The sequence below is a fragment of the Megascapheus bottae genome, chromosome 23 (assembly GCF_031878675.1).
Source record: "Megascapheus bottae isolate mThoBot1 chromosome 23, mThoBot2.hap1, whole genome shotgun sequence".
Taxonomy (NCBI): domain Eukaryota; kingdom Metazoa; phylum Chordata; class Mammalia; order Rodentia; family Geomyidae; genus Megascapheus; species Megascapheus bottae.
Genome location: NC_143531.1, coordinates 4,901,463 through 4,927,311, shown reverse-complemented (window position 1 = coordinate 4,927,311; position 25,849 = coordinate 4,901,463). Strand labels below are relative to the sequence as shown.

At 38.0% G+C, this 25,849-nt stretch overlaps 1 protein-coding gene across 2 annotated transcripts in view; it reads left to right on the top strand.

Moving 5' to 3' along the window:
- Usp53 (ubiquitin specific peptidase 53) overlaps positions 1–25,849 on the top strand; it is a 42,687-nt gene that overhangs the window by 9,536 nt on the left and 7,302 nt on the right. Inside the window, exons 3-13 of one of the 2 annotated variants that reach the window (XM_090356643.1) lie at positions 2,367–2,501; positions 5,865–5,978; positions 6,059–6,141; positions 10,060–10,165; positions 11,556–11,702; positions 12,507–12,656; positions 14,555–14,717; positions 15,363–15,515; positions 17,810–17,956; positions 19,165–19,894; positions 21,082–21,158. In XM_090356643.1, coding sequence (XP_090212769.1) covers positions 2,367–2,501; positions 5,865–5,978; positions 6,059–6,141; positions 10,060–10,165; positions 11,556–11,702; positions 12,507–12,656; positions 14,555–14,717; positions 15,363–15,515; positions 17,810–17,956; positions 19,165–19,894; positions 21,082–21,158 — 2,005 coding nt within the window. The remainder of the gene's footprint in view (positions 1–2,366; positions 2,502–5,864; positions 5,979–6,058; positions 6,142–10,059; positions 10,166–11,555; positions 11,703–12,506; positions 12,657–14,554; positions 14,718–15,362; positions 15,516–17,809; positions 17,957–19,164; positions 19,895–21,081; positions 21,159–25,849) is intronic. The other variant, XM_090356644.1, reaches the window with a different exon arrangement.

Here is a 25,849-nt window from a genome sequence, read left to right as displayed (position 1 = left end):
TTCTGCCACATTGCAGATTCATGGACAAATTAGATGATTGTTTTATAGCAGCTAAGTTTTGAGGTGATTAGTTCTTGGGCAGTTAGTTCCAGGTCAGGAGTTCAGACTGTGAGGGGCTTCTAGACCTTTATGAAAATCTTGGCTTTATGAGTAATTTAGGAAGTTTCAAGCTTGTCTAGAGTAAAGGAGTAGCATAATTAGTTTGAACAAGATCCTTTTTCCTGCTCTGATGTGTATAAGTAAAAGGGAAACAAAGACCAAAAGAGGTTTGGTATGTATTAGCCATTTATTTTTGTCCAAGAATTTAAAGTTTTATTAACACATTTTAAATTGAATTAAAATATTTGGGGTCAATACTGGTTTGTACTACTTGAACCACCTTTAGCACATATTTTATATGTAAACATTTTTATTCTTGAATATTCTTACTGAATATATTCATATCTACACTTAGGAAAACAGCAAAATACATTTGCATGCCTTAATTTTTTTGTGTGTTCCTGAAAAAGTTGCTTGCATAAGCCACCAAAAGAAATTTTATAATCCCCCTTTCAAACATGGTACAATAGTGCTATTGTTAAAGGATGAAGAATAACCTGGATCAAATTGTGGTATCACATTTTATTTACCACACAGGAAATTGGGAGTGCTTTGTTCAACTGTAAAAATCAGAATTGCTCAGTGTTTCTTTCCAGCTCTCTCATACTTCACAATGACCTATCTTCCTGCTGTTTCCCTTCTGCCTTTGTCCCTGCTTTCTCCCCACTGAAAACTAAAATAAAAACAAAAACTGCCTTTCACAAATACACATGTCAAGTTAGCCATTCCAGCCTTCTTTCTCAGAGCTGGCTCCCATCTCCAAGTCTTTCCACTTCTCCTTTAGTTTGAAAAGCTTTCCATCCAGCTATCCTCAGCTTGCCTACACATATTACTTTTTCCACCCAGCCAGGCCTTCCTTTACAACTCTATGTAAAAGGAAAACCATCCTTCTATGGCATTTTTCATCCTATTACATGGCTTTACTTTTCTCTTGACTTTAATTCTTTATGTTAATCTGATCTTACATATCTTAGCACATTCTGTCTCCTTATTTACAGTGTAAGGCCCATAAAGTCAGGGGCATGTGTTTTCTAGTGCTAATCAATACTTGACAGAATACTATTAAGCAAAGAAAATACTAAGTAAGAAAAAAGTATGAGAAAGTCTTATTTTAGATCAGTAGCTTAAACTTCACCTGGAAAATTTAAATTTCTAAAGAAGAGATGATGTTCATCTTTTAGTATTTATATATGAGTAAAAGAATTATAGTTTTGGGTAATACCAACTGGCATTTTTGTGTTTTAATTCCTTGTATGTCTTACAAATTATATTTTCCTGCCAGTACTTGATTTTGAATTCAGGGCCTCTCTTGCTTGGAATTTTTGCTTAAGGCTAATATTATTCCACTTGAGTACCAACTCTGCTTCCAGCTTCTTGCTGATTTGAAGCTAATGGTCTCTACCCCTGGGCTAGCTTCCTCAGGCTTTTTGGTAGCTAGGATTATATAAGTCCCCAAAGCCCAGCAATCTGATTGGTTCTGTGTTGTGGGTTGCCATTGAAAATCTTGGTTCCCTACTTCTTTCCCATGAGATGATTGTCTTTAAACTTGAACTTACTAAACAGGATTTTCCTTGCTTTATTCAGAATAAAAATGGAAAGCAAATTCATACTACTATCTCATTCTCAAATGTTGATTTAGCGGTTTCTTAGGTGTAGGATAGAAGTAATTCTTTTGAGTGAGAGAAATTGGTAATTGGGAGGATGAGCTTTTCTTAAAAATTTTAATCACTAGCTCTTGACTTGTAAAAGGTGTGTTTGCATTTTTACAAAGCAACTTTAGTATAATAGGAAAGTGTAAATATATTGAAGGCTTATTTTTGTTTGTTTTTACGTTGTTTGATTTTGAGCTTTTGCTTGGGCTCCCAGAGAAACAATCCTAAAAGTTCATTTGGTTCAACTTTAACTTTTAGAAATAATCTAGTGAATTCCTATCACATTTTATGTGATTTTGTTTTTACTTTTCTCAGACATGATCTGATATTCCCTATAGTGCACTTTTACATTTAAAGAATTTATCAAAAGTCTGTTCCTTTAACAACCTTTATGAGAATCTTCTGGAAACAGTTAATTATTCTTTGAAGGTAGATCTGAGAACTTTTTGTTTTAGTTCTTATGCACTTAAGAAGCTGCACCAGCTGTCCCCATACTTTGCTAACATGAACAGTTTAGTTTTGTATAGATTGAGTAAAAAAGGCTGGCTTGTGTTAGTTTCTGAGTAGAATGTTCAGAGTTGGCATTAACCGTACTGATGCACTTTTGATTTCCAGACAATATTTGCACAGTTTCAACACAGCCGAGAAAAAGCACTTCCCTCGGATAACATCAGGCATGCTCTTGCAGAAAGCTTCAAAGATGAGCAGCGATTTCAGCTTGGCCTTATGGATGATGCTGCAGAGTGCTTTGTAAGTGCCTGATGATTGCTAAGAGGCACAATGCTTTGTATTTCTGATGATCCCTAAGAGGCAGACTGCTCTATAAGTATCTCTGATGATCCCTAAGAGGCAGACTGCTCTGTAAGTATCTCTGATGATCCCTAAGAGGCAGACTGCTCTGTAAGTATCTCTGATGATCCCTAAGAAGCTGACTGCTCTGTAAGTATCTCTGATGATCCCTAAGAGGCCGCCATGATAGTATTCATTCCTTCCATAATGCAGAGGCTGAGATAAATGAAAAAAAAAATTTAAAGATGGAAAAGAATCAGAACTAGTCAATGGATCCCTACCTTATCCATCCATCAATCTAAGCCTATTTTGGGTTATATTTTTGCTGCTCTCATTTTTAAGGAGTCTTGGACTACAAACACTTTTTTTGGTTAGGCCCAAAGCTTTTCAAGTTCAATTCCTGTGTCACGGTTCTACTTCCACGGGGCCTCCATGGACACCCAGGCCCTGCTGTAGTGTTTCTTTACATGCAGTGGCCAGGTCGGGGTAGTGGGCAGAGGTGGGTGAGAGCTCTCTAGAGCAAGGCTTGGTGTTGCTAGGCCTGGTGTCACTGCTGTACAAATCGATTTGGAGTATCTCCTTGATGGGGACAAGCTTTATATACTATCTGTGTATGTTGATTATTCGGTGTCTCAGTACTTTAAGATGCAGCCATTTGTTTTCTCTTGTTGCTGTTTCTACTTGGCAAATGATGGAACTTCTTCTGTCACAAACCCTCTAACAGTTTCCTTTTCATGTTACATCTTTACCTCCACTTCTTCCTCATTCAGTTCTCTGCTCTTAGCATTATGTAAGCCACCTGACTCAGTGCTGATCTGTCCTGTGCCTTTAGAGTCTCTAATCTGGCTGCCAGAGTCACATATTTTCTTCTGAATGCTTGGTTGATCTTTAAAATAATGTGGTGATTCAAATCAAGACTTTTTATTCTGACCTGTAAGGCCCCTTTTTAAGATAAATTCCCTTGTATCTCTTTGCTTCCTTCCTGAATTTTTCTTCACCATAAAATAGTTGCCATTCTGTTTCTCACACATCTTTTGTATTTCTGCCTAACAGCCTTAGCTCAAGTTTCTGAAATACTCAAAACTTTCCAAACTTCCCTTTTGTCAAGGATCAGATTAAGTCATTTCCATCAGGTAAGGTGTGACCAAACCACTCTAGTTAGTTCCCTGGCTTTCTGTAGAATTCACTGTCTGTAAAATTTACTTGACATTTATGCATTATTAGTAATCTTCCATTTAATGAGTGTCTCTATGGTTTCCTTCTGAACTTGGAAAGCTCCTTGACTCTAATACATACCTTGACATACTTCTGTGTAGATTAGAATATGCCAGTCGCAGCACATAAGATATAAAATGCATTTTTCAATTTTTTCTCTTTATAATTGATCTCTTACTTAAAACATACACGTGCTTTTCCCAATTCTGAAATTCATAGTTTTACTTAAACTTAAATGAATTGTACTCATGTATGCTAGCTATAATTCATAAGATATCTCAACATCCAGACTTAAATAACTGAGTGATTTTAAATGTCTCTAAGAATCTATTGGTTGGCTGATTCCATGGTTGCATATCTGTAGCACAAACAACTTAATAGACAGAGAGGTCTAGAGGATGGTCGTTGAGGCCAGTACAGACAAAACACTGGCAAGACTCTGTCTCAACAAACTAGATGTGACAGTGCATATTTATAATGCCACCTGCAGCAGAAAGGTGAGGTAGTGGGATCATAGTTCAAGTCTGGCCTGGGCAAAAAGTGAAAATATAACTAAAAGTAGAAGGGCTACGAGTGTGGCTCAAGTAGGAAAGTACCTGACCAGCAAGGGTTAAGGCCCTGAGTTTAATCTCTTATCACAAAAAATAAAAATAAAGTAGAATCTGTTGGTTAAACTGTAGTATGAAAAGGGTTATTCTGTTAAGGAAATTAATTTTCTGTATTTTAAATGTGAAATTTTGTGAGGTTTGTTACAGAATGCATGATCCTGCCTGGAGTATAAGTTTAGATACTGAGTCCATATCGCTGATATTTTAAGTGTAAATAATCTAGTTAGTCTAAACAGGAATTTAAAGAAGTTACTGACTTTTTCTTAGTATAAGAATATAAGAAAGGGACTGGGAGTTTGGTCTAGTGGTAGAGTGCATGCCTACCATGCACGAAGACCTGGATTTGATTCCTTGTTACTACATACATAGAAAAGCTGTTGCTGTGGGCTCAGGTGTAGAGCTTTAGCCTTGAGAAAGCTCAAGAACAGTGCCCAGGCCCCGAGTTCAAGTCCCGGGACTGGCAAAAAAGAATAAAAGTATTTTTCCTAATATTAAGCTGTAAAGATCAGGTAGTGAGGACTGGTTTGAGATTATTTTTTAAATATTCATTTAAATTCTGACTGTTATGTTCTGAATGTGTTAACTTGTATTTCTTGAACATAATGCATAATTAATGCTGGTCACAAGTCTGGTCCCCCGCTCGTGCTCCTATGCAGTGTTTGGGGTCCTCAGTTCCATCTTTGAGTGGTCACGTGACTTCAGCTTGCCCCTCTGTAGCAAAGTGCCACAGATTCTCTCCTCAGGTTTTCTTCCCATAGCCGGGCAGCTCAAATGACATTAGGTATCTGCATCCTGAGCTAAGTCTGCTTCTCCTGAATCAGCACCCTTCCCTGCTTTGAGCAATGACTTAACAGTTCTCAAGAAAAGGTAGATATTTAAACAATGTAAGCATAATAGTCCTTCACATATTTCAAGGATATCACTAGGTATAATAGTTTATTTTAAAACTCTTTAAAAAGCTTTATTTTGAAAATTTTGAAGTAGTGGGCATAGAATATGAACTTCCATATCCCATAATGTACCTTTAGTAGTGAGAAATGTGTGACCAATTTTGGTTCATCTCTGCTTTCTTTCTCAAGTTGCTGTGTCCACAAGTAGATTTTAAAGCAAGTCTGAAGTTACTTAGTTTTAGCCAGAATTAATTTGCTAAATACTTCTGCTAAGACAGGTCTAAAAATAAAACAGTAACAGTTTCATGCCTGAAAATTAATTGTTCCTAATGTCAAAATATTTTATCAGTTTGATTTTTTTCTACTTATGGTAACTCCTGTTTCATTATGATGTTTCTTTAATTAAACAATATTTTTAGCTAGCACCACAGAGAGATGTATAGTTGACCATTTAAAGTGTTGATTAGAGCAAAAAGCTGAAAAGTCAACAATACATATGACATTCCTAAATAGACATGTGGCAAAATGTCCAGTTAAGAAGAGATACATTATGAAGTATTTTCTGCATACTCAACAATTCATCTGTTTGTTTGTTTCTTATTTTAAATTAGGAAAATATACTGGAGAGGATTCACTTTCACCTAGTGCCCAGCAGAGATGCAGACATGTGCACCTCTAAATCCTGTATCACTCACCAGAAATTTGCTATGACCCTGTATGAACAGGTGAAGGGGCTAACTTATTTTCCTAAACACTGTGCTCATGCTTGGTGGCCGGTGGACTAAATGTTTGCTTTTACCCGCAGTGTGTGTGTCGTAGCTGTGGCGCGTCTTCAGACCCTCTGCCCTTTACCGAGTTTGTGCGCTACATTTCTACAACAGCCCTATGGTAAGAGCCGACCAAGAACATTTAACCCAGATCTGAGTCACATACTTAAGCCCTGGAGAATTTTTTTTTTCTGTAAAACCAGAACATGCACGCATTTCCCTCCTCTGCTCCGAGACCTGCAAATATCCTTCTGAAAGGGGGTGGAGGAGATGGACTGTCTCAGTAGTTTAAATCAGCCACGTGTATGTCATTTAGCCTGCTGTAGGTTAGCCTTCCTTCCTTGTCTGAAGTGCTGAGGAACAGCAGGCAGCAGTGTTTTGAATTTCAGATTCTGGAACATTTCCATATTCATAATGAGCTCTTCAGGGGATAGGATCCAAGTCTAATGTTAAAGTTTGTGTTTTACACATTCCTGGTACATTTTGTCCTAAGGTGAGTTCATGTCCTGTTTTAAAAGCACCTGCATTTTTGTCATCAAGTCTGGTTTGGAATTTTCCATTTGTGATACTACTTTTGTGTTCAAAAAGTTTCCGATTTTAGAACATTTCAAACTTCAAAATGTCAGATTAGGGATGCTCAACCTGTTGCAAAATGGACAGAATAGTACAAAATTGTGCAGAATTTCAAGTTTTCTACCTAGTTATATGTAAATGGTGCTGGAGCCAATTCTTGTTAGTTGTAACAGTGTGTTGCCTTTGGTAGTTTCCTGTTAGCTTCATTGATCCCTTCACAGACATAAAAGCTAGGATAAGCAGAAAAGAAGGCAAATATGAAACATCCTTCCTTCATCTGCTGCTGTTTTCCCATCCCTCTTCTCATCTACCCATCTATCCCCTCTCCTTCCCAACCCTCCCTTCTCCATTCCTCCTCTGTCCTTCTCTTTCTTTCCTTTCATTTTATTTTTCTCAGTACTGAGTTTTGAAGTCAAGACCTTACATTTGCTAACCAAGCACGCTACTCCTTGAGCCATATCTACAACGCTTTTTGCTTTATTTCTTACATAGGGTCTCATAATTTTTGCCTGTAAGCTGATCTCAGACCTTGATCCTCCTATCTTGGCCCCCTGCCTACCTAGGATTACAGGTGATAGCCACTGTGCCAGGCCCTATTTTTCTTTTTAAGATTTTAGTATAATAACCATTTTGTTATTTGAATTATTGAGTGTTATTTTTGTTATTATAAATTTCAGTGCAATCAGCTGTTACTCTTTGTTTTAAATTTATATGGCAATCGGTATGGTATTTGAACAGTATAGCCAAATGATTTTTCTTTTTTTGGTCCATCATGGAGCTTGAACTCCCGGCCTGGGCTCTGTTCCTGAGCTCTTCAGCTCAAGGCTAGTGTTCTACCACTTGGTTTTCTGATGGATAATTCAAGATAAGAGTCTCACATATTTTGGTGTCTGGGCTGGCTTTGAACCATGATCCTCAGATCTCAGCCCCCTGAGTAACTAGGATTACAGGGATGCGCCACTAGCACCTGGCCCAGCTGCAAATTTTTAACTAGACTGGGAAGGTGGAGGCACTGAACGCTGCATTTGTTTTGTTTTGTGGGTCATAGGGCTTGAACTCAGCTTGGGCACTGTCCCTGAGTTTTTCAGCTCAAGGCTACCACCCTACCCTTGAGCCAAGACCCACTTCCCATTTTCTGTAGGTGAATTAGAGATAAGAGTCTCAGGTCCTTTTGTGCCTGGGCTGGCTTTGAACCTTGATCCTTAGATCTCAGCCTCCTGAATAGGTAGGATTACAGGCGTGAGCCACCGCACCCAGAGAACACTGCATTCTTTACTGCTCAAGACCTTACTCTTTGAACCTTTCATTGCATCCTCATCAGATCCTCTTCTTCTGTCCAGCTTCCATTCATGGTTCATAGCTGTCTCCCACCCAGCCTACCAGAGCCCATGACCATTTCCTGGTTTCAAATCCCCAGGATTTCTTAGTCTCAAACACTAGAACCCTCTCTACGTGGTGACTTACTATAGCTCTGTGAAATATGTGAGGTTTTGTTAGTGTTTTGTTTTTGTTCCTCTAACGCTATCTTGTCACACCAGAACAGTCTCTGTTGCACTACCTGGCATTGGCTTTGAGGAAGTGTGGGCTTGTCCTGTGGCTAAAATTGTCCATCTTTCACCAGGGCCATCTGGATTACTGTGTATTTGTGGCTTTAGCTTCCTCCCCACTGGGGAGGCCAGTTTGGAGTTTTGAACTGTTTTCTCCTTTGCTCTGTTTTTTTTTCTCTGTGCTTTTCAGATATCCTGTCACCTCTGCAGTGATCCCAATGTTCTTCCTCTCCTCCTCTGTTCAGAATATAGTCTGATTTGATAGCCTCAATCTCCTCATTCACATTTTTCTGAAGCATTATCTTAGATAACAAGAACTAGATCCTCATCAATCTCTCTTGTCATAAGATCAAAGACTGAATTGCAGTGGCATATATGTATATATGTGTACATATATTTATGTATAACTGACTTTTACAAAGTCTCTCTTACTGGTTATAAATACTGAATATCAGTTATTGAACATTTGCTGCATTGCAGGCTATATAAAAATGGTTGCTTTTCAACTTAACAAAGATCTTATCTTGATGAAAAGAAGTTTAATGAGTTGCTCACTAGTGGCTCAGGCATGTAATACTAGCTACTGAGAAGATTGAGAGATCTGATCATTGAGATTCGAAACCAGCCAGGGCAGGAAAGTCATGAGACTCTTAGCTCCAATTAACCACCCAAAGCCCAGAAGTGGAGCTGTGGATAAGTGGTAGAGCACTCGAGGACAAAACCTCAGGGACAGTGCCCAGGCCTTAGGTTTAAGCACCAGGACCAACACAAAGAAGGAAAGAAAAGGAAATGAGAAAGGGAAGGGAAGGGAAGGGGGAAAAATAGGTTTATTAATCTTGTAAGACATTTCAGGGCCAAGGGCCCTTTGGATATTTCTAACACTATTTGTAAGCCATACAAAATTATCAATATAACCAGATGGCCTATGGGCAGCTGACAAGAAGCATACATGTCTGGTTTGTCATGTACCAAATGGTTTCAAGGCCCAGGCATCCCTACCTTGTATGGATAGGGATTAAAATCCAAGTCGGATTGACTGCACTGTCTTGTCTAGTTAACCAGGGCTCCCATGCTCCATCTTGGAAAACTATTCTATGCAATGCTTGTTTAATGAGATCATCAAATTTTGTGTTTTCTAATAGACCTGTATGTCAGTGGGTGCTTATATTTTTTGAATGCTTATAGATAAACTGTAGCAATATTGAGCAGATCCGGGACAGTTACATTACTATTTAGCAGAAGCAGAACTTCTAGAATAGCAATTTTTGTTTCAGATTTCCTTTGGAAAATGTTTAAATCATTGCTTAAAGGTTTCTAATGATTGGGGAAGTGGATGGAGTTACATAGTTTCCCAATAATGAGTGCAAAAGGCGGCCTCTGCTCTAGAACAATAATTGGCATGTGTAATAGGAACAAACACACAAGTCCAGCTTGAATAACTTTGGCTGTGACTTCTGAACTTAATTCTAGAAGAAATCAAAACTTTACTCCTGGGAACTTTGGGCCAGAGAGAAGGAACCTGTCCTACAATGTTTATTGGTATTTTTTTCCTTTTGTTAGAGTAGAGAGTTTACATTAAAGTCTCTAATTATTAAGTATTTGAATAGAAGAATCATTTGTTTCAAGCCTTTACTTCAGACAGGATTCTCACCTTCATTCAGGTAGTCCCAAACCAAAGCACAATTGCAATGGTATTTTATCCTATGCTTGTGCTGCATTTTTACCATCTACTTGCCAAACTTAATGATTTTTCACTTTATGTAAATTTCTGGTTCATCTTTCAGACATAGTCATGTTTTACACAGTAATGATGCACATATACTAATATGTATTGACAGTGTTTTCATGTGTAATTCATTAGATTTGTTTTTAAGTTTGTGGCCTATCTTGAGACTGCTTTTTTTTTTAATTTTTGGAAGCAATGAAGTTGAGAGAATGATGGAAAGGCATGAACGCCTTAAACCAGAAATGTTTGCAGAATTGCTTCAAGCAGCAAATACAACTGATGACTACAGGAAATGTCCTGTAAGTATAATTTGGAAAAGACTAGGATACATTTATGTTTGTAAATTTGAAAATAGGCACTCAGATATTATCAGTAAATATTATTTCTATATGGAGAATTCACTTTCAGAATTTGTATATTCTTAGTGTAATTTTGGGTAACTTTATACCATGTGAATTATCCGCCTTAGCACTGTTTCTGTAACAATTCCTACTTCTCTGGGCGTGGTGGTATCTCTTTTTCATCTGAGCTACATGGGAGGCTGAAGTGAAGAGCATTTGAACATACAAATTCAAGAGCAGCCTGAACAGCATAGCAAGATCACATTTCAAAAACAAATATCTGGGTACAGATAATCCTAGCTACTCAGGAGGCTGAGATCTGAGAATCAGAAGCCAACCAGGACCGGAAAATCTTGATATTCTTATCCCTAATTGAGCACCAAAAAAATGCCTTAAGTGTTGCTGTGGCTCAAGGGGCAGAACACTAGTCTTAAACCGAAAAGCTCAAGGACAGTGCCCAGGGCCCTGAGTTAAAGCCCCAAGTTTGGAGCGCGTGCGCACACACGCGTACACACACACACATACACACACACACAGAACAAAATAATAAATTCATGAGTGATTTAAGCCCAGCTATGTCAATTGAATTTTTTTCAGTGTTTTGAAATGTATCACTTAATGAGAAAGGTTTTGTGACATCTTTGGTGGTGGGACTTGTGTGGGGCCTGGATGCTGTCCCTGAGTTTTTTTGCACAAGGCTAACACTCTACCACTTTGAGCCACAGCACCACTTTCTGATAGTTAATTGGAGATAGGTGTCTCACAGACTTAACTGCCTAGGCTGGCTTTGAACAGTGATCCTCAGATCTCAGCCTCCTGAGTAGTTTCTTTTTCTTTAAATAAACATAATGAATGCTATTTTCTCACCTAAATTACTGTTTCAAGATCTTTATGCCCTTTTTTTTTTCTGATCCTGGTCCTTGAACTCTTCTCTTTTTGTGAGAGGCTAGCATTCTACCACTTGAGCTACAGCACCACTTCCAGGTTTTTCTGTAACCCTTAATTGGAGATAAGATTCTCACAGACTTTTTTCCCCCTTGTTAGCTTTGAATCAAGATTCTCACATCTCAGCTTCCTGGGTAGCTATGATTACAGGCATAAGCCACCAGTACCTGGTACTTTCTACTTTTTTAAAGCATATTTTAATCACTCTACAAAAACAATGAATAATGTGATTTGAAATTAACTTCTTGTTTAAGCAGTCATTAAAACAAATAGTTAAAGGTCAATTTCTGATAGACTGAAGTGACAAACTTCTGACATATCTTAAGCTTGTTTTTACTGTATAAAGCTTTGCCTGTGGTAGATGTATATGGATAATTTCAAAACTTTTGTGTTTTTTCTGTAGAGTAACTGTGGTCAAAAAATAAAAATCCGCCGTGTTTTAATGAATTGCCCAGAGATCGTGACAATTGGCTTGGTCTGGGATTCTGAACATTCAGACCTGACCGAAGAAGTTGTCCGGAACCTGGCAACACATCTTTATCTTCCTGGGGTATCTTGACAGTTTCCATGCTTTTTCATTTTATTTAAAAATTCTCTTGAGATATCTTCATATGTTATAATACTTGTAGCTTTTCTTTTTGAAGTCAATAGTAATATTTAGATATTCTCTATTGCAAAATGAATTTAATCAGACCAGGCTAAGTGGAATGCTTTTCCCATCATTTATCCATTAGAGACTATGTCATTCTCCCTCATTCTGCAATGATGATAATGATAGGGTGGTTTTTATACCTGTATATATGTGTATTATATATTATACATATGCATCTACATATGTATAATATACATTTATTATAGTATCTCTCATAAGTATATATTTAATCTGGATAAGTGTTTAAGATTTAACATTCATTTTTAGTTCTATTGATGTACTTGATTATTAATGTTTTCAGTTGACTTATATTACACTGAAAATTGTAGGTTTGATCCTTTAGACAATATTTTAATGTATGTTCAATGTGATTCAACCAAGGATTATCAGGACTAGGTAAATGATGTCACACTCTGAGTATTTGTTAAATGTTAATCATGTGCTATTAGAGACATTGTGCTACTTTCCTATTTTTTGTTATTTTATTCATTTTATGAGGCTTTAAGTTTCATGGGCTAATTAAAAGTAGAAATGCTAAGGGTTCAGTGTCAGCAATGTCTTCAGTAATCACTCCGTGACTTGGGATTGGAAGCCATGTGCTTGTGACCGGTTTTCAATAAGTCAGACACCTGATTCCTCATGACAATGTTCCTTGTGTTTTAAGATACAGTATTAAATGGACTTGGTTCATCTTTTGAACAGCTCTTTTACAGGGTTACGGATGAAAATGCTAAAACCAGTGAACTTCACCTCGTTGGTGTGATCTGCTATACCAGCCGGCATTACTGTGCCTTTGCTTTCCATACTAAGACTTCTAAGTGGGTGTTTTTTGATGATGCAAATGTGAAAGAGGCAAGTGAGACTTTCAGTAATGGAAGCCATTATTGTGGCTTTCCTTTGCTCTTTAGGGATAAATAAGATGCTAACAGAGGAAATGATATAACTGTATAATGTGGGAATGAATAAAGATAATAGCATCATTCAGTTCAAAGTTTTTATTGGTGAAATTTGATTTCTTTTGAAGTCATTATTTTTTGTCAGTTACAGGGCTTGAACTCAGGGCCTGATCACTGGTCCTGAGCCTCTTTGCTCTCCACTTCTGGTTTTTGAGTGGTTAAGTGGAGATAAGAGTCTCAGGGGATGTTTCTGCCCAGGCTGGCTTCAAACCATGATCCTCAGGTCCCAGCACCCTGAGAAACTAGGGTAACAGGCATGAGCCACTGGTGCCTGGCAGTTTTGAAGTCATTTTTAAGGCCAATCCATTTCTAGAATTGTTTGGGGGCAGAAGGATGGCCCTAGGGATTGAACCTAGGGCCTTGCATATGCTAGGCAAGTACTGTACCTCTGGGCTATTTCTCATAGCTTAAAACAAGGAAAATATGATGAAAACCTGCAGAGTATGAGCTTTTCTATTGCCCCACATCCTCAGCAGTATTCCATGTCCCCAGTCTTTTCATTCTACCCTGGTGGTGGTTGTGTACTAATATCTCCCTGGGGTTTTATCTTTCCTTTATGCTTGTTATATATTGTAAGCATTTTTTGCATGTACATGTTGGCCATTGTTATTATATGGGGTTTTATTGTATGTCTATCTATCTGTCATCTATAGATGCTTATACAGTTTTTCAAATTGCCTTTTCTTCTTATTTATAAGTTGTCAAAATTGTTTGTGTTTTACTACATCTGTGTAGAAATTCTTTGTGCCCTAATGCTTTACTACATCTGTGTTGCTTATTTTGAATTATAATGAGATGAGTCCCAAAGAGCAGAGTTATTGAGTAATTTTGAAGAAGTTTATTTTGTATTTTGTGAGTCAGTTTTTCTTCTACAGTTTATTTGGTATCCTTAGAAATTTTACCTTTTCCAGAGTTGTAAAGATTTTCTTCTATATATTTTTATAGTTTTTAATGGAAGACCCCCCATTTTGAGTTAATTTTTGTGTAATGAGGTAAAAGTTCTTTCTCTCTTTTACCTATGCAGTTTTCCCAACAATATTTATTATGGATTTTTTTTTTGCCAGTCCTGGGGCTTGAACTCAGGGCCTGGGCACTGTCCTTGAACATTTTTTGCTCAAGGCTATTGCTCTGCTACTTGAGTCACAGTGCCACTTCCAGCTTTTTCTGGATATGAGGTATTGAGGAATTAAACTTAGGGCTTCGTGCATGCTAGGCAAGCACTGTACCAGTAGGCTATGCTCCCAGCCCCCTAATACACATTCTTATATTTCTTTACTTAATTGCTCTTGAATCTCAAGCATCAGTCAACCATGTATGTAGAAAGTGTTTTCAAGGGCCGGGAGTTTGGCCTAGTGGTTAAAAGTGCTTGCCTAGCATGCATGAAGACCCGGGTTCGATTCCTTGGTACCACATACATAGAAAAAAGCCGGAAGTGGTGCTGACGCTCAAGTGGTAGAGCTCTAGCCTTGAGAAAGTCCAAGGACATAGCTCAGGCCCTAAGCTCAAACCCAGGACTGGCAAAAAAAAAAAAAGCGTTTTCAAAATTCTATAATTAAATCTCCATGCAGCAAGTCTTAGCATTTTTGCCCATTGTTTTGTAAAACTCTACCAACATATGGATAAGATTTTTTTAGATTAATTAATAAATACAATCAATCATGTAATTGATAGTTGAACAGCTCACATCTTGATATGTTAAAAATACTGAAATTCAAATTAATTGGGTCTTTGCTTCTCTATAATGCATTGTTTGCCTGATTTTCACTTGTTGGCATTCATTGTGATTTTTTTAAGGTGGGAACAAAATGGAAAGATGTGGTCTCCAAATGCATCCGGTGTCACTTCCAGCCTCTGCTTTTGTTCTATGCGAACCCAGAAGGCACAGCCATCTCCACCGAGGATGCGCTCAGGCAGGTTGTCAGCTGGTCACATTACAAATCTGTGACGGAAAATATGGGTAATTTTTTTGTGCTTTCTTTCCCCTACTCAACTGGGAGTTGTTACATTGACTCTAAAGTCAATGCTGAGAATAATTTTAAAATTGAGTTTTGGCAAAGTGGAATTCAGGAAGATTTCACAGTGATGTTTGTGTCCTAAGAAACACCTTTCACAGTCACCCAGCACAGAAGATGCTGCTGGCCTTGGAGCTCTTTCAACAGGAAGCTTTGAGATTTAAAAATGGCTTAGGAGCCGGTCACAGTGGCTCATCCTGGCTACTCAGGAGGCTGAGATCTGAGGAACAGTGTTCAAAGTTAGCCTGGTCACTAAAGTTCGTGAGACTCTTCAATTAACCACCAGAAAACTGGAAGTTCAGAACACTGAACTGTGGCTCAAGGGGTATGGCAGTAGCCTTGAGCTGAAGAGCTCAGGGACAATACCCAGGCCCAGAGTTCAATTCCTAGAACTGGGGAAAAAAAAATAATGGTTTAGGAAACTGTAAATGTCCAAAGCAGCCAAGTGAATACTGGGTGCATTACAAAGCAGTATGTAGAAAGCTTTAAGTGATGTCTGACCCCCTGTTTTTAAGTAATTTAAAACATCTGAAAAGGTGATTCACACAGTCTTCCTAATGGATGATGTGATATTTGCTTATCTTTTTAAGGATTTGAAAAATCTTCAGCATATAAAGCCGATAATTCCAAAGAAAATGGATTCAGTGACCAAGCAAAACAGAGGGAAAGTCAAAAACTTCAAACCAATAATCTTTCTTCATTTAATCGGAGCCACAGTCAAACAAGTGGAGGGAGAGGACCAGGTTTGTATTTAAATTACCATTTACGTTATCCTTAAGCATTCCCTTTTTTGAAGTTACTAAACCCGAACTTCCTGTATGGGTAAGACTTATAGAAACAGAGGGTGCTTAACCAGGAAAAGAAAATAATCCTTTTGTGTGTGTATGCATGCCAGTCCTTGGGTTTGAACTTGAGGCCTGGGTGCTGTCTCTGAGCTTTTTGTTGCTTGAGCCACAGCTCCATTTCCAGCTTTTTGGAGGGTGTAGTGTGCGGGGGTGGGGGGGGGATCTAACTGGTGATAAAAGTCTCATGAACTTCCTGCTTAGATTGGCTTTGAACTGAGTTACGTAGACCTCCGCCTCCTCAGTAGCTAGGTTCACAGGCATGAGCCACTGGCACGTAGCTGAGAATGTAACCTTTTCAAGAAAGAATGTGATTCAGTGAGAGCTGATTAATGGGACTTGACAAGTTGACTTTCCCTATACACTCTGACCTGTGATAGGACTTTGGCTACATGTGGATTGTTCCCAAAGAAAGCTATAATGGCTTTTCCTTTGGAGAGTTAATAATCAACGGAGAAAAACATGTTAATAAACTTGGCTTATGTGCCACAGCATATCTTTGATGAGTACACCAGGAGTCGGTTCAGAATTGTTGCACCTGTAGATTGTTCTTAGCCTCATTTTTTATTCAACTCTTGTAGTGTGGTTCTAGAATACACAAATCTAATAGTTGTGTACGTGGTACTAGCAACTTTTAAAAATGGTACTTAGATGACACTTAATCATAAGGTAATCTGCTTAGCCAAGAGCATTAAGAGTCAGAATTAGTGATTATTAGCAAAGAACTGCAATAAAGGCTGACATTAATGCTGAGTTGTAGCTCAGGTAGCTCAGTGAAGAGCACTTGTCTAACATGCACAAGCCCTGGATTCAATCACCAGCACTGCAAAGAAAAAGAAAATTTCATGAAATGCTATAGTTTTTTTCTGTCTTCCATGAGAACTGTTAATACTGTCATTTGATTTAGAAATTTTATGATTGTCAAAGATGCATTTATTTATTTATTGATTGATTGATTGCCAGGCTTGGGCTTCAGCTCAGGGCCTGAACACTGTCCTTGGACTTTTCTCAAGGCTAGAGCTCTACCACTTAAGCCTCAGCACCACTTCCAGCTTTTTTCTATGTATGTGGTACCGAGGAATCGAACCCAGGTCTTTGTGCATGCTAGGCGAGCCCTCTACCACTAGGCCAAACTCCCAGTCCCAAAGATGCTTGCTTTTAAATCCAGAAGCAGTACACATGCTTTGTAACAAGACAGCTGGCTTCATGGGCGCAGTTCTACATTTAGAAAGTGTGTACATTTGAGCTTGTTTCTAAGGGCCCCAACTGCCTCACCTGAAGTATAAATAATCATTGTACCCACCTTAGAGACACTGACAGCAGTGCTTGGTAAATAGCATCCATTCAGTGACTCCTAGGCCTTACTGCTTTAGCAGCAGGATTCTTTCTGTTCCCAACATGCTTTAGGGATCATAGAAGAAGTTTTGTTTTTTTTTTATTTAAAGAATTTATTAACATTGATTTTTACATCATATTTCAAATGATGTGTTTAACAAACAAGTATTCAAAAAGGGAATCTATATACAATCACTGGCACTTAGATTTTAGAGCTGGGGGTTTATATGTCATAGATACATATTAATCTATGTAATAAAACATTATGTCTATAGAGTCATAAATTTTTATGTCTATATAGCTGTGTTTATGTTTCTAATACCATGTCCATAGCATTGGGTACATAAATATTGAGTCCTCGCTCTTGTACTGTTTGGATCTGATAGCTGCATATTAAGGATATCATGTGCCTTTTGTTCCTTTGGTCTTGACATATCTCACTCAATATTATTCTCTCTAGATTCATCCACTTCCCTGCGAATGCCGTTATTTTATGTTCTGTTGGCTATGTAGAATTCCATTGTATATATGTTCATCTCTGCACTATTCATAATAGCCAAGCGATGGAAACAATCCAAATGCCCTACTGCAGATGAATGGATACAAAAAATGTGATATATATATATATATATATATATACATACACACACACTATATACACACACATACATATAATGGAATTCTACATAGAAGTTTTTTTAAAAAAAAAAAAAACAAAAAACACAACCACATCCCCAGTGCAAGGAAAAACTGTATTGAGTTCTTAGTTACACATTAAAAGCAGTTCATTATATACTTTGTTTTTAAATAGTTATTCTGGGAAATGATCTGTAATTGTATGAATGGTTTTGTTTTTACAGTTAAATTAAGCCATAGTGATCAGAGGGAAAAGATAAAGGACATTTCTAGAGAATGTGCTCTGAAAGCCATTGAACAAAAGAATTTACTTTCTTCACAAAGGAAAGACTTAGAAAAGGGACAAAGGAAAGATGTAGGTCGACACCGAGGTAAGTTCAGAGCATTTACCTGAAATTCATATTTATGTTTATGTACTTATACCTTTCTCGATATTGTTTCTTTAATCCACTTTGAATAAATCTAAAATGTAGTTCAGATTCATTCAATATTCTCAATAGGTTTTTATTACATAAATAAGTTTTGGATTTATTAGATTTTTTTTTAGACAAAAGAAATCTAAAATAAATATAAAAATGTAAACAATTTCCGGGTTCTTACTTAATTCTAAGCTGGGATAGCAGTGTGTGTAGCTTGATATTTTCCCGTACCTTTCATTTATGAGAACATCGGATTTATCTGGCCTACTTAGGTATGTGGACAGGGGTACAAGGAAGTGATAAGCTTCTTTCCATTCAGTTTCTCATGCGGCTTCTCAGTGCCTCCTAAAATGTCTTTCCATAGTTTCCTGCCTTTTGATGGCCATGTCATAACTGATCTTATGGCTTTTATAACACCCACTTAAGATTTTTGCTGAGAGGATATCTCTCGCATACACCTCTGAATATTGTTTTCCATGTACAAGAATAGCATAAAACTCTTCCGGAGGAATTACTAGTCACATTTGTGTGACTGCAGGTCTCCCTCACACTCAGCACCAAGTGGGCTTAGCTAACTGTAATCTTTAATACCAGCCTAGAGAATATGTGTTATGTGTAGGGTTTTTGTTAGTTATGAATGAGATAGCATGTTTATTAAAAAGAACTTTTAGAGATAAAGTTCTACCTTAGAGATGCTTTTTTTATAAAAGTTCATTTCATTTATAAAGGGCTCTAGTTAATTATACGTAGGGACAAATAAGCACTTTTCAAAATAAAGACAGTACATGGTACAATTTATTTCTTTTTTACCAGTACTGGGGCTTGAAGTAAGGACCTAGATACTGCCCCTTAACTTTTCTTTCTTTCTTTTTTTTTATCAAAGCTAGTGCTCTACCACTTGAGCCAGAGTTACACTCGTGGTTTTATGGTAATTAATTTGTTGCGTAGGCTGGCCTTGAACCTCGATCCTCAGATCTCAGCCCTTTAAGTAACTAGGATAAACAGGTGTGAGCTACATGCACCCAGCACAATTTATTGTTGTTATTGTTTACCTATACTACTTAGCATTTCTTCTTACACAAGTTGTTTGATTTCTGATTACCGAGTTGCTCTGAGGGGTGATTCTTGTGTCTTGAGTTATTCTTGTTGTTGTTTTGAAGATCTGATGGATGAAGACCTCTCACACTTGAAGTCTAGATCACCTTCTGCCCCCAATGGTTTTCGACAATATGGGAATCTGCATTTCTATCACAGTCAAGGAAAAGGACCCTGTAAACATGATCGAGCTGCTCATCAAAGTCGAGCTTCTGGACAAACAAGTTCAGGCAAATCCCACATTCTTATTCCAGGAGAGAAAACACTAGGGCGTGTTAAGAGTGACAGTGCCACTGGGTATGACACCGACTGCAGCCAAGACTCCAGGGAGAAAGGAGGCAGCTGTAGCAGCAGCAGGAGCCGGACCAGAGGCTGGAAGCCTATGCGGGAAACGTTAAATGTTGACAGTGTTTTCAGCGAGAGCGAGAAGAGGCAGCATAGCCCAAGACATAAGGCAAGTCTCACCAACAAACCTGCAGGTGGCAAGGATCAGAGCGTGACTAATTGGCCCAAAGAAAATCCAAAGCAGAAAGGTTTAATGACAATATACGAAGATGAAATAAAGCAAGAAATAGGAAGCAGAACTTCCCTTGAGTCAAATGGGAAAGCAGAGAAAGCGAAGGTCCTTGTGGAGAGTAAAGGTCATGGTGACAATTGGCAGATGCAAAGGACCGAGTCCGGATATGAAAGCAGCGACCATATCAGTAACGGATCTGCAAACCTGGACTCACCGGTCATCGATGGAAGTGGTACAGGAATGGATGTGAGCGGTGGTAAAGAATCGGCATCCTCCAGGTAATACGCACTCGGCATCCTCTGCCTAAGTGAAGTAATCTTCACCACCATGAGCTTAGAGTAAAGAAACATGGAGGTTGTAGTTGATTCAATATTTCAGATAATCTGTTTTTTGTTTTGTTTGAAATCAGTCCTAGGCTTATACTCAGAGCCTAGGAACTGTCCCTGGGTGGTTTTGCTCAAGGCTAGCCCTTTACCACCTTGAGTTACAGCTTCACTCCCAGTTTTCTTATAGAATCTCATGGGCTTTCCTGCCAAGCTGACTCGAAACTGTGATTCTCAGATTTCAGCCTCCTGAATAGTTAGGCTCACATGTGTGATCCTCCAGACCTGTCCAGATATCTATTTTTAATAGGCATTCCATGACTCTAACAGTAGCAACTAGTTTAATCTCTTGAGAAAATTGAAAACTACAGCAATGTATTGCCATGGTTTTCATGAATCTTACCTGTTGATTTCTACTCCATGTCTCAATGCATAGACATAAATCTCATCACAGCTTTCTGCAGTCTATGTGATTTGTGATCTTAGGTTTGCATCCTGCCTTGTATCTTAACATTCAGACTATTACCTACAGTCACCACCCACTTCTGTGCGATATTATTTTAACCATTTAGCAAAAATGGAAGAATTCAAATAATTAAGTTTGTGTTCGGTTAACTCCGAACTCATCATATTACTGCACCAGAATACGTTCTGATATCGGTAAGACCTCTAAAACATGCACACAGGTTAGTAGCTACGTCCTTGGTCAGTCTTACCACTTTTTTCACTTTTAGTCCTTCTAAAATGTTGTAACTTGATATGAGTTCATGTTTGACCCCATTCATTATTAAAAAGCACAAAAGTGAGCTGGTCATACTTTGTTCAAAGTAGTTTCCATAAAGGAATTAAGGAAGCTTAAATTGGCAGTGTGATCTCATCACACTTCTTGGAAGCAAGCAGTCTTAGTGATATAAAGAACAAAACTTTGTAAACAAATAGTTGACTTTTATTTATTAGGCATGTTAATTTGACTTTCAAGATTTTAATTTCCTATTGTGAGGTGAGGATCAAATCTACATTTAAGTGTTGTGAGATATAAATTTAAACTTAGTAAGCTAGAAACAGATATTATTTCCCTTTAGTTAGAATAAGTCAGACCATAGTAGCTAATGTGTTTGGTGTGTGTTTCTTTTCATTTCTAGTGACCGAGTTAGAATGAATAACTTAAGTATAGGACCTGGGGACTGTACCTCCCATCCCAGCAAAAACCACTCTGAAGGTAAATATTCTCTCCTAAATATGCTATAATCGTTCCCAGTAAAAAAATGAATTACTATAAGTTATTTTTTCTTGTTATCATATACATAGACAAATCCTATGACCACAAAAATAACTTTAGAATATCAGTAAATAATTTCTTTTTATGCTAATTTATGCATCTTCTATTAAAGTATAGCAAATGATCAGCCATTTTATATGTATATTGCTTATACTTTTCATGTCCACTTTTCAAAATTAGCATGTGTTTTATATCTCACTTTCATTGAATATGCTTTTTAAAGCTTGTAATCTTTTATTATACAGCACATATATAAAATGTGCTTAGAATATATAAGTACGTATATAGAGAACATATATATACATATGTGTATCTAAAGCATACATATATATATATATATCCACACATGTTACTAATAGCTTTAGAATGCTTATTTTTGCGTTCAGATATTGAACTCTTTGAATATTTTTTTTCCTCAGTAGCTTGCATTTCTACGTGAGAGACCCTTGAGCTAACACAGTGCTTTTGATACTAACCCTAACAACAATGATTTGGGGCCAAACTAGACAGGAGCATCCACCCGTGGCAGCTCGCTCACACTTCCTTTGACTTTAGAGGTGGTACATTTCTCTATTTGTAAAGAAAAGAGTCATGTTCTCACAGTTCCTATTGGCTTTTATGAAATTATCCCTCCTTTCTCATTAAAATAAAATCAGCAGAGCTGTGAAATAGGCAAAAAAAAGATAGTTTGTTTTTACCTAAGGTAAGAATAAAGTAGGTGATAATGGTCCTTTTACTGATAGTTTCAGTGTAATGAATACTTGAGGAAGATGGGTGGTCCTGCTCGAAGGTTTTTAAAGGCTGGGAAGAGCCCCTTCAGGCACTGGGTAAAAGAGGATGGGTATCAGCTGAGGTAGACAACAAAATCATAACAAATTCCAAGATCGTGTCTTTTTTTTTTTCTTGCACCAATACTGGGACTTAGGGCTATCTCTTGGCTTTTGCATTCAAGCCTGGCGCTCTTCCATTTGAGCCAAGTTCCCACTTTCGGCTTTTTGATACTTAATTGGAGAGAAGAGTCTTATGGATTTTTCTGCCCAGGCTGGATTTTTGGATTGCAAATCCTTAGATCTCAACCTCCTGAGGGTGGCTGACATTCCCAGCAAGCACCACCAGTACCTGGCCAAGATCAGTGTCTCATCACAGTACTTGTCAAGTGAAAGTCAACATGGAGCCTCTTTCTATGTGTGAGGAAAAGCCCAAGTCTAATGGGGGTGGTGGTAAGGACTTGATGGAGGACCCAACATGAAAAATAGGCCCAAAGCTCTTAGAGCTTCATAGCACCATTGGCATGTTGGCTTCCTCACACCCCCACTATCCACAGCAAGTCTTTACTCAAGCCTGATTCAAGGACTCTGGGAACATGCAGTTTCACAGATGCTTCAGAGGTAATCCAAGTAACTCCAGTAATTCCTTAGGATTTAGCACATACTTAAGAAAGACTGATACATCTTTCGGGAAAAGTTTAGTTGGGAAAAATAGGTGTGTAGTGCTGTGGCATTATTACAGGTGATTAATTACCATCACACCACAGCCTGTCGACAAAGCAGACTTGTTATTTAAATGTATACAGGATTCAGGATTCTGATTGGAAGGAGGTTAGGGTTGGAGACGTGGCTCAGAGGGTAGAGAGATTATCCTAAGGTTGAATAATTTTTCATTGTGGTGAACATTGGCTTGAATTTTTTATTCAAATCTTTGCCTTCGTTTTTTTTTTAAGTACACACCCAGATATGCAATCGCCAGATCCTGTGGTCATTCTTTGTTTCATGTTTGAACAAAAGCATCAGATACAGAATTAAAGTTCCAGTCTCTGACCAAAAAAGAAAGTGGGGGATGGGAAAGGTACCTGAGAGATTTGGAGGAGAGAATCAACAAAGAAGTCATCAAAAATGATATTTTCATGGGGACACCGAAGGCTAATGCCTGGAAACCTGCCTATTCAGGAAGTTGAGATCTGAGGATCTCTATGCAAAGCCAGCCTTGGCAGAGAAGTTTGTGAGACTCTTATCTCCAATTAACTATCAGGAAACCAGAAGCAGTACTGTGGCTCAAAGTAATAGAGCACTAGGCTTGAACAGACAAAACTCAGACAGTGCCCAGGCTCTGAGTTCAAGCCCTATGACAGACAAAAACAACAACAAAACTAATATTTTCAAACTTTAGAATTAAGAGGGAAAAACAGCAATGAATGGGGAAGGTTTTAGTCTTTATCATCCTTTACGTCTTTGAAAAGATTAGTTTTCAGGTTGCAGAGATTGAGCATGATTATTAAATTATTTTGTTTTCAACAAATGTACAATATCAGAAGGAAACACTTACATTAAGGAAGTAACTTTCCAGTAGTAAGATGTCTTGCCTGTTTGAAAAATCTGATTAAAGTAGAAACCAAGTATTACAGGAAACAGTAAAGGTTGGCCAGAAGTCACAGATGAAGCCAGAGAGATTGAACAATAACTTTGAGTTAAGTAAATGGTTTTTGCTTCCTGATCTTTGTTAAAACACATGATCATAAAGATTTTCATGGTCAAGAATGTATTGCTATCAAGAGCTTCTCAGTGGATCTTTACCTTTGTTATAAAAGCATACGTACATGAGACAATTTTTTATTGTGGCAAAATTTATATAAACAGATTTACCATTTTCTCCTCTTTTTTCTCTTCCTTTTTCTATCTCTTTCTCCTCTTTTTTTTTATCATCATCATTGTTTTTGAAACAGGATCTCACAATGTACCTAGAATTAGTTCAGACTGACTATGTATCCTAGCTTGGTCTCTAACTCACAATCCTCCTGTCTCAGGCTCCTGAGTGCTGAGGCTGCAGAGCTGAACTACTGTATCCAGCCCATTCTAATTGTTTTAAACCTTGCAGTTTGATGATTTCGCGTTGTGTGACCGCCATCACCAAACTTCAAATCTATTTTATCTTCTTAAACATAAACTACTTATTAAACCACTCCTCATTCTCCTCTGCCCCCAAGCCCTGGTCCTTACTCCTTTTTTTTCTGTCTGAATTTTCATGCCACACATAGATAAGATCCTACAGTATTTACCGTTTGTGTCTGGCCTCACAGGCCATGTACATTGTAAGACATGGCAGAGCTTCACTCCAGGTTATCCATCTCCTAATCTAATGATGAACGAACATTCTAGTGCTGCTACTTTTTGCCTGTGGTGAACATCGGCTTAAAAATTTTTGTTCAAATCTTTGCCTTCAGTTTTCTTTTTCCTTTTTTTTCGTACATACCCAGATGTGCAACTGCCAGATCCTGCGGTCATTCTGTTTCATGTTCTAAGGATCCATCACGTGGTTTTTGATAGCAGCAGTACTCTGTTACATCCTAACAGCAGCCCCCATATGTCTTTACCAGTGCTATTCTAGTTTGATCGCTTGTTTGTTTCAAGTATCACATAGTAGCGTTGGGTAATCTAACTATATAAAGTACATTATTTTAAAGGTCTTTTTAAATTTTATAAACTGCATAGTCTCCTGTGCTTTTCTGTGCTATTCTTTGCCTTGAGAACCTTTTCCACCTCTAGTCTAGGGCTGAGAATATGTGGAAAAGCCATAATTTTTACCTAAAATTACAAAACTGTCCTGCATCCCTAATCTCTGCCACTCACGATAAAGCAAAATGTAACCCTTTTGGCTGCATGTGCTTCTCTTGATTCTCTTTCGTTTTCTCATTCACAAACCGAGTGTGCACTAGTGTTACCAATCAGTAGACTCATTTTCTATCAAGAATTACAAGACTTTAGAATATTTTCCTTTCCATGTACTGTTTTGTCAAACTTCAGAGTTCTTTAGGAGGGGGGCAGCAGTGGTAAGGAGTTGAACATAGACCCTTGCACAAGCTACTGATGTGCTATAGCAACAACAAGTATTAACATTAGTCTACAAATACACGTAGTGACAAAGAAACACAATTTATAATGATGCTATTGTGATGTGCTTTTTTTTTTCTTTTTGTCAGTCCTGGAGCTTGAATTCAGGGCCAGCGTTGCCCCTGAGCTCTTTAGCCTTCAGCTGAAGAACTATACTTTGAGCCACAGCACCACTTTTAGTTTTCTGGTGGTTAATTGGAGAGGAAGTGTTTCATGGACTTTTGTGCCTAGGCTGGCTTTGAATTGCAATACTCACATCTCTGCCTTCTGAGAGGCTAGGATTATAGGCATGTACTGCCAGTGCCTAGCTTGTAATGGTTTTGTTTTGATCATTAATAGAAATTTTGATTTATGTTTATCTGCCTATGGCACTACCCTCACTGCCTTGGACTATTTGCAGGGGGGTAGTATTATGAAATTGCCATGGCACTGTTGGAAATATTAGAGCTCCTCTTTTACATTGAATTTCCAAGAGAAGGAATTTCCAACGCCTTATACTGTAAGCAGGTAGAAGCAGTGTGACTGAAGAAATGAGAAGCTTGGAAGACGTGGGGAGGCACAGGTGTCACCTTCTGAAGCACAGTAGTTGGGCAGGTGTCAGCTGGCATGGAAACTTGGGCATTGTGAAATGGTGCCAAGAGGAATCTAAAAGCCTAACCACAATGAAACTTTGTGTGTTTTTTAGTCCTACAGGAAGTAGAGGAGCATCAAAGGACAAGGAGAGAGGCCTACCCTGATTTACAATTT